This window comes from Nipponia nippon, unplaced genomic scaffold (assembly GCF_047370975.1).
Source record: "Nipponia nippon isolate SJK-2023a ecotype South Korea unplaced genomic scaffold, ASM4737097v1 scaffold_5, whole genome shotgun sequence".
Lineage (NCBI taxonomy): Eukaryota > Metazoa > Chordata > Aves > Pelecaniformes > Threskiornithidae > Nipponia > Nipponia nippon.
In genome coordinates this window covers 30835960-30850713 of record NW_028262369.1, presented here as the reverse complement: position 1 = coordinate 30850713, position 14754 = coordinate 30835960, and the positions used below count along the sequence as shown (strand labels likewise).

Here is a 14754-nt window from a genome sequence, read left to right as displayed (position 1 = left end):
GTTGGTGGCAGGGAGGTGGTGGCCCTGGCCTGGCCCTGGGCACAGGGGAGGAAGGGTCCTTGGGGAGGTGGCCCTGGGCTGGTCCTGGGACTGTTATCCCTCTGCCCCACAGCTGCAGGATGCACCCAGTGAAACAGGCTGTGAGCCGGAGCTGCAAAACTAAGGGGAGGAGTGATGGCCCAGGCAGGTCATTGATATACTGGGCTGGATTTGGCCCCTGCTGATCTTTCAATGCCTTTCACAGCCCCAGCTCCCTGCTGCATCCTGAGGCTGTCCCCAGAAACACAGACACCCCCATTTCTCACTCAGCCTCCTTGTCTCCTTCACCCTTTTCACCACCCCATACTCAGGAGAGCCACATGCCAAAGGACTGCCCAGCTCCTCTCTGGCTCTTTTCTCTTGCGAGATTTGTTTGGTGGGTGTATTTTGCATTTGGGTTTTTTTTGCTATTCACAGGGAAGAAAGAGAGGTCATGAACCCATGGGCAGACATCAGGCCAGGACTGACAAGCCCAGGAGAAGGAGCAATGTTGCCCACCCCAGCAAGGTCCTTAGAAGCTGGCAAAACTGGGGCGAGGAGGGCTTTGCTCCATGGTGCAGGCTCTGCCCATCCCCTCCTCTTGCTGCCCGGTACTGCAATGTGGCTGCTGCACCGTCCCGCTGTGCCATCCCACCACTCCATCCCTCTGCTCCATCCCGCCTGGCCCGGCCACCGTGCCGGTCATGTCTGCTGCGGCAGGTGGCAGGTCTCGCCGATGGCAATGACCACGTCCTGGGGCTGGCGGTCGCGGCGTCGCGGCACCTCAGGCATCTCGCTCATCTCATTGACGCTGTTGCTGATGCAGTTGACGTCGCTCTTGTTGCTGTTGTCATCCGGGCTGGGGCCGAAGATCCAGTCTGGAGGAGGGAAAAACACAAAACAAACCCCTGGTTACCTCCGGCTGTTCCCAGAGTCAAAGCTGTCTGGGAAATCGCTGCCCCCTGATGCATCCAACCCCTTGCTCTGGGTGTTCACCCCCAGGAGGGTCCCTTGCCCACCTCTGCCCCTCTGGCCCCCTCGAAGCCCCTGGTACTGGGGTCTTTGCTCTTCCCAGCTCTGGGCTGGTTTTCAGGCTGCTGGTTTCTCGAAGCCCTCCTGGTTTAGGCAAATGAAATCACCCTGCCAATCCCAAAAATGAAAATGAAGTGCCTCCGAAGTGAAGTGTGCATCTGGGCTCGCTGGCATGGGAAAGCAATGGATTTCCTACAGCGTGTTTTTGCTGTCAGAAACAGAAGGGACAATTAAATAACTGTGTGACATCCAAATGGGGCTGGAGGCATGGCTGGGGACACGGCTTATCCGCCATGGGAATGTATCACAGCCACAACAGAGCTTCAAACCCTCCATGGGCTGCTCTGGGGCTGCGCTTCTGGCAGGCCACTGGAGCACCAGGACGTGGCTCTGAGCTGATCCAGTCACTCTCACAACCCTGGGGGTGACCAATCCCCCTCCAAAATACAGTGGTCGCTGCTGGATGCTGGTGGGACCGAGATGTCCCCTGCAGCATGAGGGGCTGTGGCTCAGTGGAGGCAGGTGCTGCCACTTCCCAAATATCTGTTTTTTCTGGGATTTGACTTTGGCTGTTGGCGTGGCGAGAGGCCATGCCCAGCCATGATGGGGAGGCACCAGCAATAAGAAAACCAGAGCTGGGGAAGCCCAGGAGAGAGGGAGAGGAGGCCCTGGGGCTGGGCAGGACCCGGCGGTGGTGGGCAGCAGAGCACCAGCTTCAACCCTGCTCCCAAAATAAAGTGGAGACAGCTATCAGGAGGCAGACAAAAGGACAAGCCGGGTTTAGTTGTTTCTGAGGGACTCTGCTTATTCGCCACCGGATCCCTCTTGAGAAATAATGTTTCTTTTCTTTGTAGCATAGGATATTTCAGAGTCTTTTCTGTCCCCACAGAGGATTTCAGTTGCAGCTCTTCGCTGGAAGAGGCAGGCTGCCTGGCAGAGCAGGGACAGAGAAATGCAACCACAGCGAGAGGTTGCCCTTTTCACGGGCTGCGGAAAAAAGTCTTGCAACAAAACCAAGGCTGAATGATGGCAAATGCCAGGGTGGGATCCCAGGTGTGAAGAGAGAGGAAGATCTAATTTCTTGGGACACCAGTGGTGAGGAGGAGAGATGGGAAAGACCTGTAGATATCCCTGTTCTCAGTGTGTGTACCATAGGTTGAATTTGGGGTTTTTTTGGAAAGCCCCGAAGCTTTTCCTTCTTTTTTGAAGAAAAGCCAAAAGTTTTGTCATTTTTGAAATGCAATATTTGACTTTCTTCTCCACCCTGAAGCCATTTGGCCACGCCATCCCCAAGGGTGCGGGGCATGGCTTTTGGGTGACGCTTCTGCTGTGGAGCCAGGGTGGGTGTCCACCCTGCCACGGGGGCTGGGCAGGGAGCAGAGAGGGTTGTGCCCCGCTGCCTGGCGTGGGCTGGTTGGACGTGGGGACAGGGTCCAAGGAGGAGAGAGCTCCCACCACGCTGGGTGCAGGCAGCATGTCCAGAGAATGACTGTTTTGTCTTGTTTTTCCTTTTTTGTTCATGTCCATCACTGTGCCAGTGGGGTCTGCTGTTTGTGCGATGGGAAGGGCAGGTGGAGAACCACCACAGTCCCCACAACTACTGCAGTGCTGCAAGAGTGATTGGGGAGCTCAGCAAAGACATGGTCCAAAGGCTTTTGGGGAGCCCTGGGTCTGCCCTGAGTCCCAACTGGGGCATTTAGCTTTCACTTGCATGGTCCACAGCTCCCACCAGAGCCTGGGCTCCCCATCACAACCCGTCCCTAAGAAAATCAGCCAAGCTCAGGAGGCTCATTTAGGTCTTTTTTTTTTTTCCTTTATAGCCTCCATTTTGCTTGGATTTACTGGATTTAGACCAAAGCCAAACACTCCACCGGCTGCTTCCTGGCCTGACCCCGCAGCCTGGGCTGGGTCCACGCTGGCCAGACCCCCTCTCCTGCCCCCAAAACCTCCCAGGCTCACACCAGCCCCTGCAGAGCCGCTTGGCATGAGGAGGATCCGGAAGGCAATAACAAGATTGCCTCCTACAAATACTATTAAAGGTCTCGGCTTGCTTTCCTTGACGTCAGCTGTAAAACTCCAGTGGGAGCAGGGGCTGGTCCGGCAGGGAAGAAGGGGAATAACCTATAAAAAAAAAGAGGTGACAGGTCCCCACATATCCCAGGAGCCATCGGGTGAGGGTTGTTGCATGCAATGGGAAGCAAGGACCACAGCTTTGCATGCCTGTGAGCAAGGGGAAGTGGCATTTGGTGGCCAAATGATGAACCCTTGGGGACATTTGCAGGCAGCCGAAGAAGCAAGAGCCAGACACGGCACTGTGGCACAGTGGTAAAGGCAGAAACGCAGAGGATAGGTGTTTTGGGAGAGTGCCAGGGGGCTCAGAAAAAGCCATTTCCATGGGAAAAGGGTCATGGTGCATCGTCACCAAAGGGGATGTGGCTGGCCGGGGTGCGTGGGGAAGGCGGCTTGCGTGAAGCTGCCGCAGTCTAATTCCCGGCTAAGTGCGGGCTGGATTGTACATGCTAATCCGAACTGCTGCTTCCCTGGGAATTATTTCTGGAGCCTGCTGGATCTAATTACCCGGTAATCTGCAGGAAGATGTAATTAGGCTGTCATTAGAGGGTATTTACTGCGATGCCTTTATGATTTGACTGTGTAAGTAAGGAGTGAAGTAATTACACAATTACACGTTATTTGTGGCCATTTATGGCCTGTAACTTCAGCGTGTTGCCATGTGCGGAAGAAGGGAGCGAGGCCCTGTGGAGCCGGTGGAGGATCTCCTGCCAGCAGGACCCTGGAGAAACAACCATAAAAATGTCAGCACCCCCGTCTTCCGTGCCAGCCACCGCTGGCCGGCTCTGTCCCAGCTGTGAATGCTCCTCCCCAGCTTCTCCCTCCGGCTCCTCTCAGCCTGCAGGTGAGAAACTGGGGTCTCCCAGGGTCCCCCATGGGTTGTCTGGGGAGGGACGAGGGGGAGGAGAGGGGGGACCTGCACATCTTTAGTCCTGATGTGCTTAAACTTTGTTCTGCTGCAGAAGGACCTTTGCAGGGGATGGGATGCACAACCTCACATCATGCACAAGCATGTGTTAGAAACCTCGGATAATGAACCCTGCAGCGGGGTGTAATCAGGTAATGGAAAGTGGTGAGGGGCCGGGAGCCAAGGGATGGTGGTCACTGGCTGAAGGTAGCTGAAGCCCTTAGCATCATGACAAGTATTTCTCCCTCCATCCCTTATATCTGGCAGAGGGTCTGCATGAGCAACAGAAAATAGACACAATTGCCACTGAGAGGAAAATGAAACCCTCTTTTGGAGCAAAGTCCACATTTGGATTCACACAGGCTCCACCCAGAAGGCAAGGGAAGTCAGGCTGACCCAGGGCACCCAATGGACCTGGGACATCCAGGGGCACAGCTGGGGCGAGCAGGGGTCTCACAGTGTGCTCCAGGGCAGTGGCATCCCCGGACCCAGTATGGTCACACTTTGGAGGTAAGAAAAGGCATTGCTTGCCCCTACCCAGCCCCTGGAAGGAGCTCGTAACATGAGCTGCAAAATCAGGGCATGCATATGGGCATGTATGAATGCCTCAGATAAAAGATGGGGACAAAGTGACATTGTCGGCCAGGCTGGGGGAGCTGCATCTAACCCAGAGACACCTCTCCCTGCTTGCTGGGCGCTGCCGAGGCTCAGCGTGCCTGCTGAGGTCTTGCAGGGTGAAAGGCGTGATGGAAAGTGCTGAGGTGGGGTGAGATCGATACAGAGCAATTGATCCAAAGCAGCTGGGGAAAGGAGATAGAGTAGCCTGGGTCAGTCAGAAGCTGCAGAATAGCATTTCTCCCTGAACAGCAGAGTGACATGGCACAAAGTGCCCCTGCACCTCCCTGGCTCTGCCTGAGTCTCCAACAGCATTCCTGGAAGCAGGACCCTTGGGATGTGCTGTGTTTTTTGGGGGCAGAAAAACACTGTTCAGGGCTGCCCAGATTTCACAGTGTGTTTTACCCCTCCTCATACCAGCAGCATGAGGGACGGTCCTCACTCGGAAACCCCTTACAGTGCAGGCAGCAGGGAGCAGCCTCCTGCTGCCTGTGTGCACAGGGGCACAGGGATGCTCTATGCCCAGTCTCATCCCAGTGGGGTGGCCAGGTCCCCTGTATTCCTTGGTGACAGCATGGGATGTCCACGAGGCACTTCAGCCACTGGACATGAGATGTCCCTGACAGAAGAGCAGAGGGAGGTGGGAGAAAGGGCTGAAATCTAAATGCAGCCCAGTGAGTGAGACATTCACACTCCCCGCAGAGATAGAAACAAGCAACGGAAGGGGAAACATGTTAGATGAACAATCAAACTCGTGCTCTAGTTTTATTTGCTTTAAATGGAGCTGGGTGTGAAAACAGCTGCTAAAAAAGCCCTTTTCCCAGCAGCAGGAGCAGAAGACCTCTTTGTCTGAAACAGGTCCCAGCCCAGTGATCGCCTCGTACTCTGCAGCAAGGCAGGACCAGCTCTAGCCAAAGCATTCCCGATGGACACAAGTTCAAGGGTATCCCTCGTGTTTGACATGATGCAGCAGTCACAGCTGGACACTAGCAGCACACTGTATCTGTCTCATTTGCAGGACAGACTCTGTTTATTCATTAGCAAAATCAGCAAATATCTCCCAGGTTTGTTCTGCTGGATTAAATCTTTCTGCCTCTGGCAGGTGTAATTTGTTAGCAAGAAGTCCCCCTTTTCCCCCACATTCACATCTTTCTAAATTAACTTGCTGTCAGAGCCTGTTCTTCCTCCCCTGTTATGCAGAAATTTCTTAGGTCAGCCATGCTGGGTGAATCAAAACTGTCCTGCACCCTGAGCAGCACGAGCACACTGCTTTGCCAATGGATGGGTAAGGACACTGTCCCTCTGCAGAGCTGTCAGCGGCATGAAGGGTCTGGTAGGGAAAGGGGTGACACAGGAAAGGCATTCAATTCATCACGATATTCTCTTAAAAATAACTTCTCTGCACCAGTATAACCCTGGACCAAGACTGCATTTGATCCTGATCCCATCCATAGGGTAGTGTTGCTGCTCCAGAGAGCAGGTATCTGAGAGGTGATGGCTCAGGGGTGGTGCGTGGGAGGCAGGAATGCTGCTGGGGGTGGTTAGTTGCTCTCTGCATCCTCCAGCCTTTGTGTTCACCATGGAGGCAGAGCGAAGACGGCCAGAGGGTGAGAAGCCGTGCTTGGTCTCAGCTTGAGAAGACCAGCAGTTGCAACAGGAGTAGAAAGGCACGGTCCTCGCCCCAGGGACCTGCTGCAGCCCATCGCCGGACCACGCCATGGCAGAAATGGAAAGGCTGCCATGGGATGGCACATCTGCAAGGCCGGACTTGGTTGATCCCCGGCAGCGCGTGCTGGGAGCCATCCCACTGCTCGGGCTTTGTGCTTTGAAGGTTCGGCTGTGAGAGCAGCCATCCTAGAGTCGGGCCACCTCTGCCTGCTTTTCTCAGCGCCAGACCACTGTGTCCGCTTGTCCAGCTGACAGCCGCAGTCCACAGCCACAGTGATGCCAGGGCGAATGCAGGGATCAGGCATCTCCCTGTTATTACAGTAGCTGGGAGTGGGAATTAACCTGGTGAAAGCTGTCCTACAGCAGCCACTGCTAGGCATCAGCACACCTAAAACAGCAGCTAAGGAACCCCTAATGTACCCCCATGCACCAAAAGGGAAACTGAGGTGGTGGGTTAGTGTCAGAGATGGGTTAGCACCAAGGTGAGGAAACAGGAGGGAACCTGACACGGTCTCTTCTTTTCCCATAACTTTGGGAGGCAAATGAATCATCCTCAAAACAGAACCCGAAAAGAAGACATTAAGTTTTCTCTGATGAGCCTGAGATGCTATCTGCAATCCCTGCCATGGGCTGAATTATCCTAAGAGCCCTGCGGTTTTGCGTGGGAGCAATTAAAAGCAGATCCCGAGTCCCTGCAGGATCACCCAGCAGCTATTTTCAGCAATGCTACATTCATGCACAGTTTCTTTGTTCAAGGAGATGATTTCCTAAAAGAAGCCTGAAATGTGGCAGGTGGAGATAAGGCTGAAAAATAAAAATACAGCTGGTGGGTCAAAAGGGCAAAGAAAAGAAAGACCCCACTTCAAGACTGGCTTAGGGTTCTGAGCAGTCCTGAAGCCATTGACCAGCACAGTCCCGCTGGCATCGGTGAGCCTGCCCTGCCTTACGCCCGCTGGGTATTTGCTGCGGGCCCATTCCTGAAGGAAAAGTTTCATCAAGGTCTCCTCCAGAGATCAGCAAGGCAGAGGAGACCTCGGCTGAACTGGGAGACACTGGCAAAGGTCTCCCCGCAAAGCATCAGCTCCCACGCAGACCAACAGACCCTTCCTGTGTGGTTCCCGTGCAGGCAGCGAGATGCTTTCTCGGGGACCACACGCGCCGCAGTCTCCATGCCAACTGCTTCATTTCCAGTCAAACTTTTTTTTCTTTCCCCTTTTTTTCTCTTTTTTTTTGTGTGTTTAAATAAGGGCGATATTCAGTGAACTGCTGGGGACGGAGGAGGGAGGGCGGGCTGATTCCCAAGGATTGCAGTAATTAGGCGCTTCATACGTTGGCGACAGGCTTGTCATTTGCTAAGCCGGCACTTCGCCGCAGCGCCGTCTCCGGCAGCTCTCCAGCACTCCCAAGTTAAGCCGCTTTCCAAATGCTTTGACCCAATTTGTCTTAACTGGTAGCCGGATCTGATCCACGCTCATGCAGGAGCTGCCCTCCCGCCTCGGGGGGCTTGCATCCATCCCCAAGCAGAGATGCCTGATGAGTTTTGGGAAAGTTGCAAACATGAGACTTTGTCAGCTCAGAGCAAGCGGGGAGGGACCAGAGACAAATTAAGGTATTTTGGGCTTTCCTTGGCTGGGTCTCTCCAGGAAGAGCTGAACACAGGCTCTTTCAGAGCCCTTTTATCCATATCCAGGTGCCCTGGGGGATGAGGACAGACAGCATCCCCACCCTGGCCGGAGGGGAACTCTCTGAGAATACATTCGCCCTCTCTGACAATACGTCTTTCCCTCTCCTCCAATGCAGCCTCCCATTTTCCTCTCCTCCCTACCCCGCCGGGCATCGCAGCAGCATTCATCTCTCCCCAGGGATACCTGGACAAGCTCTAATTGAATTTTTAAGAAGCAGCTGTAAGAGAGGTGTCAGTGTCTCAAATGTTTGGATTTTGCAGGGGGAAGGCACCGCCAGGAAGAGCTCGGCAGCATCCCGAGAGCCTCTCCGCCATCCCGAACTGAGCCCAGCGCCTGCTTCTCACAGTCCCTGTGAGTGCGTGGGGCTGAGTGATGCTTTGACCCCCCCAGCCGTGTCCTACAAGCTGTTACTGAGGAGTCAAAATCATCCTTGATGTCTCCGAGTGAGTGTTTAAAGTAGCGATTAACTATTCACACTTTAATCTCCCTGAAACAGGCTCCAGCCCTTTGGCATCTTATTTCCATCTCTCTCTGTATCCTTCTAAATATGATTAGCGCAGAAACGCTGATAGCGGAGGTTGGAGCTGCTGCCGAGTATATAAATCCAGGCATTGTGTTAAGGCAGCTAATAGACCAGCTTCTTATTTACTGTCCCTCGGTCCCTCTGTCCTGTCCCTGAAGCCGTTTTATGCAAACTCATTCAAATGAAACCTTCTCTTTAAAGGCTGCTGCTTGGCAGTGTTAACAAACACGGTCTCGTCCACTCTCCTCCGAGGACTGGCTCATTTTAAATGTATAAATGGTGTGAAGGCGGGCCCGGAGTGCTAAACAGGACGAGCCGGAGGCAACCTTCAGCACTGAGGGGTGCTGCTGGAGTTTGGGAAATGTCTTCTCCTCTCCGTCTGGAGATCCTGACTTGGAGAGATGTCACCTCCACCTGGGGCAGGGAGGATGCGCTGCCCTCAGCTGGGAAAGGGCTTCTTCCGAAGTGGCAGAAAGCAGGCAGACCCCAGGGCTGTCCCTGTGCCTGTCCAGCCCTGGGACAGTCGTGGTGCTGTAAAAGGCTGTGGAAGTCCCTTTGCAAAGGGCTTTGTGAGGGAAGGGGCACCCCATTGACCCCGTCCCATACGAAGGCAAAAGCAAAAGGTGCCCAAGGTCACCAGGGAGCATTGGTGCTGAGCTGGAAATAGCATTGCAGGGGCACGGGTGCCTCTGACCACAGCTTCATCCTCTCTCCCTGCCCAGGGGGGGCATGACATTTATGTGGATTTTGGCCCTGCTTTGCAGTTCTCATCCAAGGGGTGGTTTTGAGCACCCACATCCGTGCTCTCCTGCATCAGGGACCCCAGCAATCAGGGCAGGGGTGTCTGCTCCACAGGGGCACTGGAACTGGACCAGCTCCTGCCTTGATGGGGTTTCTAACCTGCTCTGACCTGGTCCTTTGAGCATCTCAGGGCAGGAGTGTGTATATTTTTAGGTGCTGTCTCTGCTGCCTACCTTTGTTGGGAAGGCAATGCTAAATCAGATGAGCAGCAGAGCCAGGAGACGTTACAGCCCCAGCAAGCTGCTGATTAAGTGTTATATTTAACACTTTAAGACAGTATCCGTTTGCTTCCAGCTGGGGTGAAGAAAGACTCCTCAGCGGCAGCTCCCTGCCGTTTTCCTGGCTGAGCCTCATGTGAGACCCTGAGCACTGCTCCCTGCCAGGAGGTTCGACCCTTCTTGTCCCAAATACCTCCTCCCCAAATACCTGAGTCCTAGATCCGCCAGCCCCTGCCAGGTCGGGACCCCCTGCCTGAGGGTCTTGGCTTGCCCTCCCATCAGCAAGGCATGGGTGCTGCCCGCGCCACAGACACCGGTCAGAGTTTTGGCCGGTGTGTATCTATCATCTCCTGTGTCCCAGGAGCAGGGAAATAAAGGGGAATCGTGAATCAACATGTGGATTTTGCTCCAGATGAGTGTGATCTCCCTCCCGCTGCAGAGACGGAGCCTGCAGGGCTTTGTCCCTGGCTGGGGGGGCAGGTTTGGAGCAAGGGGTGTGCAAAGAGATTTCAGCCCCACTTCCCTGCAGAGGACATCGCTCCTCAGAGCTTTCAGTGGAGGTATGCACATCTGCAGGAGCCAGGAGCTTAAATCCCTCTGTGGATCCCTCCTGGCCCCCCATCTGAACTGGAAAACTGCCACCAGCTCCCTGCAGCAGGGCCCTGTCCCCAAAAAGAACACGGCAAGCTGGCTGCTGGGGCGTGGGGGCCAAAAGTACTGGGGATTCAGAAAGGAATTAGGCACATTTGCACTCCCTGGCACCACCAGCCTTACAAATTATGGGGCAAACAGTAAGAGTACCACTGAAGTCTGGCCGTAAGCAGCCTGCACTTCGGCTTGCCCATGGCGGCCACAGCCAGCAGAGTGTTTGTGCTCTCGTCCCCAATGACAAGGGACCTTGTTCATCAGCAATAGGATGGAATGAAAGAGCAAGGAAGCCAATTCTCATAAAACTGTGCACTCTTTGGGCTATCACCTTATAGATTTGTTGCAGCAGCCTCCGAGGCTGTGATGGTTGTGCTAGGTGCTGTACAAGGGAGCCAGACTGCTGAGCTGTGTTTCCTAGGAGTTTATGGATTCACTGGTGTCTGAGAAGGGGTTAAGATTTTCTTTCACAAAGCACTAGTGGGTTGTTATCCTGCGCTCAGGTATCTGTTGCCATGAAACTTTTCATTTTAGGGACCTCTAATCCAAGCTCACTTGAAACCAGCCAATGGATTTTACAATCATTTGGCAGCACAGACGCACCCACATACACATTTATACACACACGCACACGTACGCAATCCTCATTTCTTTAGGAATGGGGCTAAACCTAAGGATTTTCTCTGGGAAGCTGATCGACATAAAACTCAGTTTGGAGAACCCAGCACATCAGATAAACTCACTCTCTTGTAAACATGAAAGGGTCAGGGCTTGGTCTAAAACCCACCCAAATCAAAGGAGAGACACCAGCCAGCATCCCCAGGCTTTGCACCAGGCTCTTTTTGACCACATGCACACAACGCAGGATGCCCTCACTCACCTATAAAGTCGTGAATGAGATCCTTGATGAGATGCCCGACGATGGCGTACGCCACTGCTACCACCACCAGGGCTGCCATGAGAAGGTAAAGGACAGCCTTGGGCAGAGGAATGGCGTCTCGAGGAGGGGGTTTGTACTCCTTGTAAAGCTGGTCATTGTCCGAGTACGAGTACTGGAACAAGTGGTCCAGGCCAGCCGTGAAGTTGCTGGAGTTCATGGACTGGCTGTTGGATAGGTAGTTGTCCTGTTCGGGGTCCTGGAGGACACTTACCACCGAGCTGGTGGTGGCTTCCACTTGCTGTACCAAGTTCAGAGTCTTGTTAACGCTGGGGAGGATCTGGGAGAGGAAAGTGCTCCAATCTTTGATGGCACTGATGTTGCAAATAATCATAATTGCAATGAGGAAAGAGATCTCCAAGCCCAAGAGATTTAAAAGGGAGAGAAAGAGGCGAGAATTGCCGTGCTCACACCAAACCACGTACCATAAACTGGGCAGAGAAGGTCTTGCTGGGGTAGGTTTCTCATCTGCAAATTCTTATATGATCCGGTAGAGATGCTCTGTGGTACGTCGGTCCTCACTCCTGGAAATGCCCACAGCAAACCCCTACGGGCATGAAGTTCCTTGGGAAAAAGTAGGTGCTGGAATGATTTTGATCGATATCATTTTTGCTCCTCAGCCATTTCTCCCTGATGCTACTCACTGATGAAAACTGGAAAGACAGGATCCTGTAGATATTTTCAGTCATCTGGAAAAGAAAGATAAATTGCCCTTCTCCAGCTTCTTTTCACAGGTGATGGTCCTTGGAGAGACAGAAATCCCCCCTTTGCCGTCCCCCCAGGCTCGGTCTAGGTAACAGCAGGCGCAAGGTGTGCGGTGCGGTGCTGTGACTCTCTCCGTAACGCTGCCCAAAGTGTTCGCAGAGGAGAAACGTATATTCAAAACCCACAAAGTTCAGCCGCTCCCAGTGTGTAACAGAGCCAGCAACACACAGCTCCCGGCTGTGCCAGCCTGGCTTTCAGCAACTTCTTTTGCCAGCATCTCCTGATTGATTCCTTTAAAAACAAAATCATACTCAGAGACGGCGATCGCAACAGCAATGAGCCCAGCGCCTGGTCTCCTTACCTTAAGGACTTTTGCAAGAGACAGATCTACTCGCCTGATGCTCTGGCTTGTTTTATTCAGCACTCGGCTCCTTATGGACCTCCCTGCAAACAGCAACCGATCCGGTGCCGCTGCCTGCCGTCTGCGGGGTGTGCGTGCATGCGTGCGTGTGTGTGTGTGTACACTCCTCCCCGTCCTCTTCCCCTCCCATCCCTTCACCCTACAGCCCTGCTTGCTCTTCCCAGCCACCCTGGCTGCCAGCAGCGAGGGGGATTAGCCGCTGAGAGGTCAGCTCCACAACTCCCAAGCGTGCTGTGAAGCCGGTGATGCCTGGTGGGAGTGTAGGCTCAGCCTCCACCGCTGCTCCCCGGGGAGTTAATCCTTTCAATGCCAAAAGATGTGCCTTGATCTGGCTGCTGGATCGTCCTGGAGAGGTGGAGGGGAAGGTGGGGAGCAGCCAGCGCGTGCGTGTGGGTGTGTGTGGGTACACGCGTGTGCACGGGGGCACAGCCGGCGTGGCCTGGCAGCAGCCCGGGCTCAGACAGCGCTGGGGACGGGTCTGGCGTCCCCTTGGGGATGAGCCCCCAGCTCCAGCCTTTGCGTGGGAGCTGCGCTGCCGGCAGAGAGAAATCTAATCGCAGGCGCTGCCGGGAGGAGGGCGGACATCATCAATCCCACCGCTGGCATCCCAGGGGAGCAATGCTCCCCACAGCCCCGCTCCCCCCCCCAGCCTCCGCCCAACGAAGTTTTGGCATCAGCAGGATGCCTGATTTGCAGAAAGCCCAGAGGATTTGGGGCTGAGCTCCCTCACCATCTGCCCTTAGCTGTCTGTGTAAACTGTTAAGTGCCAGCCTGTCCCTGCTCACCTTGATGATGGGTTTAAACTGGTCCAGGTTCCCTACAAACACATCTCCTCATCCACCTTGGCAATGGGATTTCACTGCGGTGCTGACTTGGTTTGAAGGCACTGGGACTTATTTAAAGAGGAGGAAGAGGAAATCTTAGAGAGGGGGAAATTGTCTTTCTATATTGGGAGGTGAAAATAAATCACAGCTCCATTTTTCACATCTACTTTTTTTTTTTTTTTTTGTGCAGCTTCCCCATGTAAGAAATAGCTGTCACGAGGGCAAGGAAATCAACACATTAGGCCTGAATGAAGCCAAATGGAGCTTCTGAGAAATAATAGCAAAAGATTAACTTTTTTTTTATGTGTGCTGCCAGCCAGCAGTAATCCTGCCAGCTGCCTGAGGGTTGGAAGGGTATAGAATAAAATGGCAACATCTCTCCCTTACAATAAAATCACCAGGGCTCAGGTAGGTGATGGACAGATTGCACAGCACAGGAGCAAAGAAAATGTGGAGGAAAAAGCTTTTCTGCCCCCCTTGGAGTATGCATGGACAAAGTCATAGTGATGTCTGTCCCCCAGGATCATTTTACCGCCTCTTAAAACTTCTTTTCACAAGTGCAACAGAGCTGTGACTGGTTATAGAAACATGTCTGGTAGGTGATGGGCAGCTGCACAGAGACATGTCCTGCAATGGGACATGTACTGATGTACCCCTGCCCCGGTGTCATGATGCCTGGGGTCGTAGCTGCTTCTCTGCCTCTGGAGCATGAAGCTGCACAGATGCTTTGGGGACCGGGGCAGGAGTCAGGAGCTAAGGGCAAATGGCTCTTCTCTCAGACTCTGAGTCCTACCACGCTAGATTTTATCTTTCCAAGAGTGAAAATGTGGCAAGGTTGTATTTTTTAAAGAAACTCTTCAATGCAAGGTGAGTTTTGGGTTCCACACCACAGTGCAGTCTGGCTTTGCCCCAGTCTGGGAGCACATCTTTGGCCGAGGTCCCCAGGAGGAGAGGATAACCCTGGGGACGTGCCCACTGGTCCTTGGGGACTGAAGCTGCTCTGAAGCTGTAGTTTCACCGCAGCTGTTCGGTGTTAGCAGTTGCCATGGCACCAGTGCATCAACCGGAGGGAAAGGGAGAGTGTCTGGTCCGGGCTGAGCCATCTCTGTGGCTGGCTGTGCTACCTGGGGCTCTGGGTGCCACCGTCCTAGCCGAGCTCCCACTATGCTGTGCCCCTTTATTCCCAGGAGGGGACGGAGCTGAGAGATTTGGGACAAACTATTTGCAAAGGTGTTTGTGTGTGAGTGTGGATTAATCAGAGGAACCGAGGGCAAAGGGGGATGCCCTGGCTCTGGAGGTCTTAAGGTCTTCAACACCTTCAAGTGCTTTAATCAGACCTGAGTTAGAGTCCCTGGGGAGCCGTGTCAGGGTCTCTGCCCTGTGTGATATGGGTCAAAACAGCCGAAACAGAGAAATTCATAGGTGGTGAGGACTGTCTGAATGAATGCCTGAACAGGGTTGCAGGTGGGAGACTGCCTCCCTGCCTATAAAATCAGGATAAGAGCAGCCCTTTCCTGCCTGCCATACCATCAGCCAACTGGTTTTTACTCATTTAAAAACAAAGGGAGAATGTACCGAGACCTGGCTGACTTCTTCCCGTCCCCACTGCTTCACAAGTGCTGGCCAAAGGAGCTGTGGTGCTCAGCCATTTCTGAGTCTGTGCACCCCGCCGAGCTGGGGCTGTC

General features: G+C 53.8%; 1 protein-coding gene across 2 annotated transcripts; it reads right to left on the bottom strand.

Moving 5' to 3' along the window:
• Positions 1-592: 592 nt before the first annotated feature.
• Positions 593-13119, bottom strand: LOC104015540 (uncharacterized). 2 transcript variants are annotated; one of them, XM_087733782.1, is made up of 3 exons: positions 13031-13119; positions 11063-11808; positions 593-896 (listed from the first exon to the last, which is right to left on the bottom strand). In XM_087733782.1, the coding sequence occupies exons 2-3, from the start codon at positions 11451-11453 to the stop codon at positions 721-723; spliced, it is 567 nt and encodes a 188-aa protein (XP_087589908.1). In that variant the 5' UTR covers positions 11454-11808; positions 13031-13119; the 3' UTR covers positions 593-720. The 2 variants fall into 2 exon arrangements, with proteins under 2 accessions (XP_087589908.1, XP_009466586.1); XM_009468311.2 differs by lacking the exon at positions 13031-13119 and having other exon boundaries at positions 11063-12175.
• Positions 13120-14754: the final 1635 nt, after the last annotated feature.

Coding starts and splice junctions, on each gene's coding strand:
- LOC104015540 (XM_087733782.1), bottom strand. CDS start 11,453: ATGATTATTTGCAACATCAGTGCCATCAAAGATTGGAGCACTTTCCTC. Junction 897..11,062: donor TCTCATTCACGACTTTATAG/GTGAGTGAGGGC, acceptor TCCCTCCTCCAG/ACTGGATCTTCGGCCCCAGC.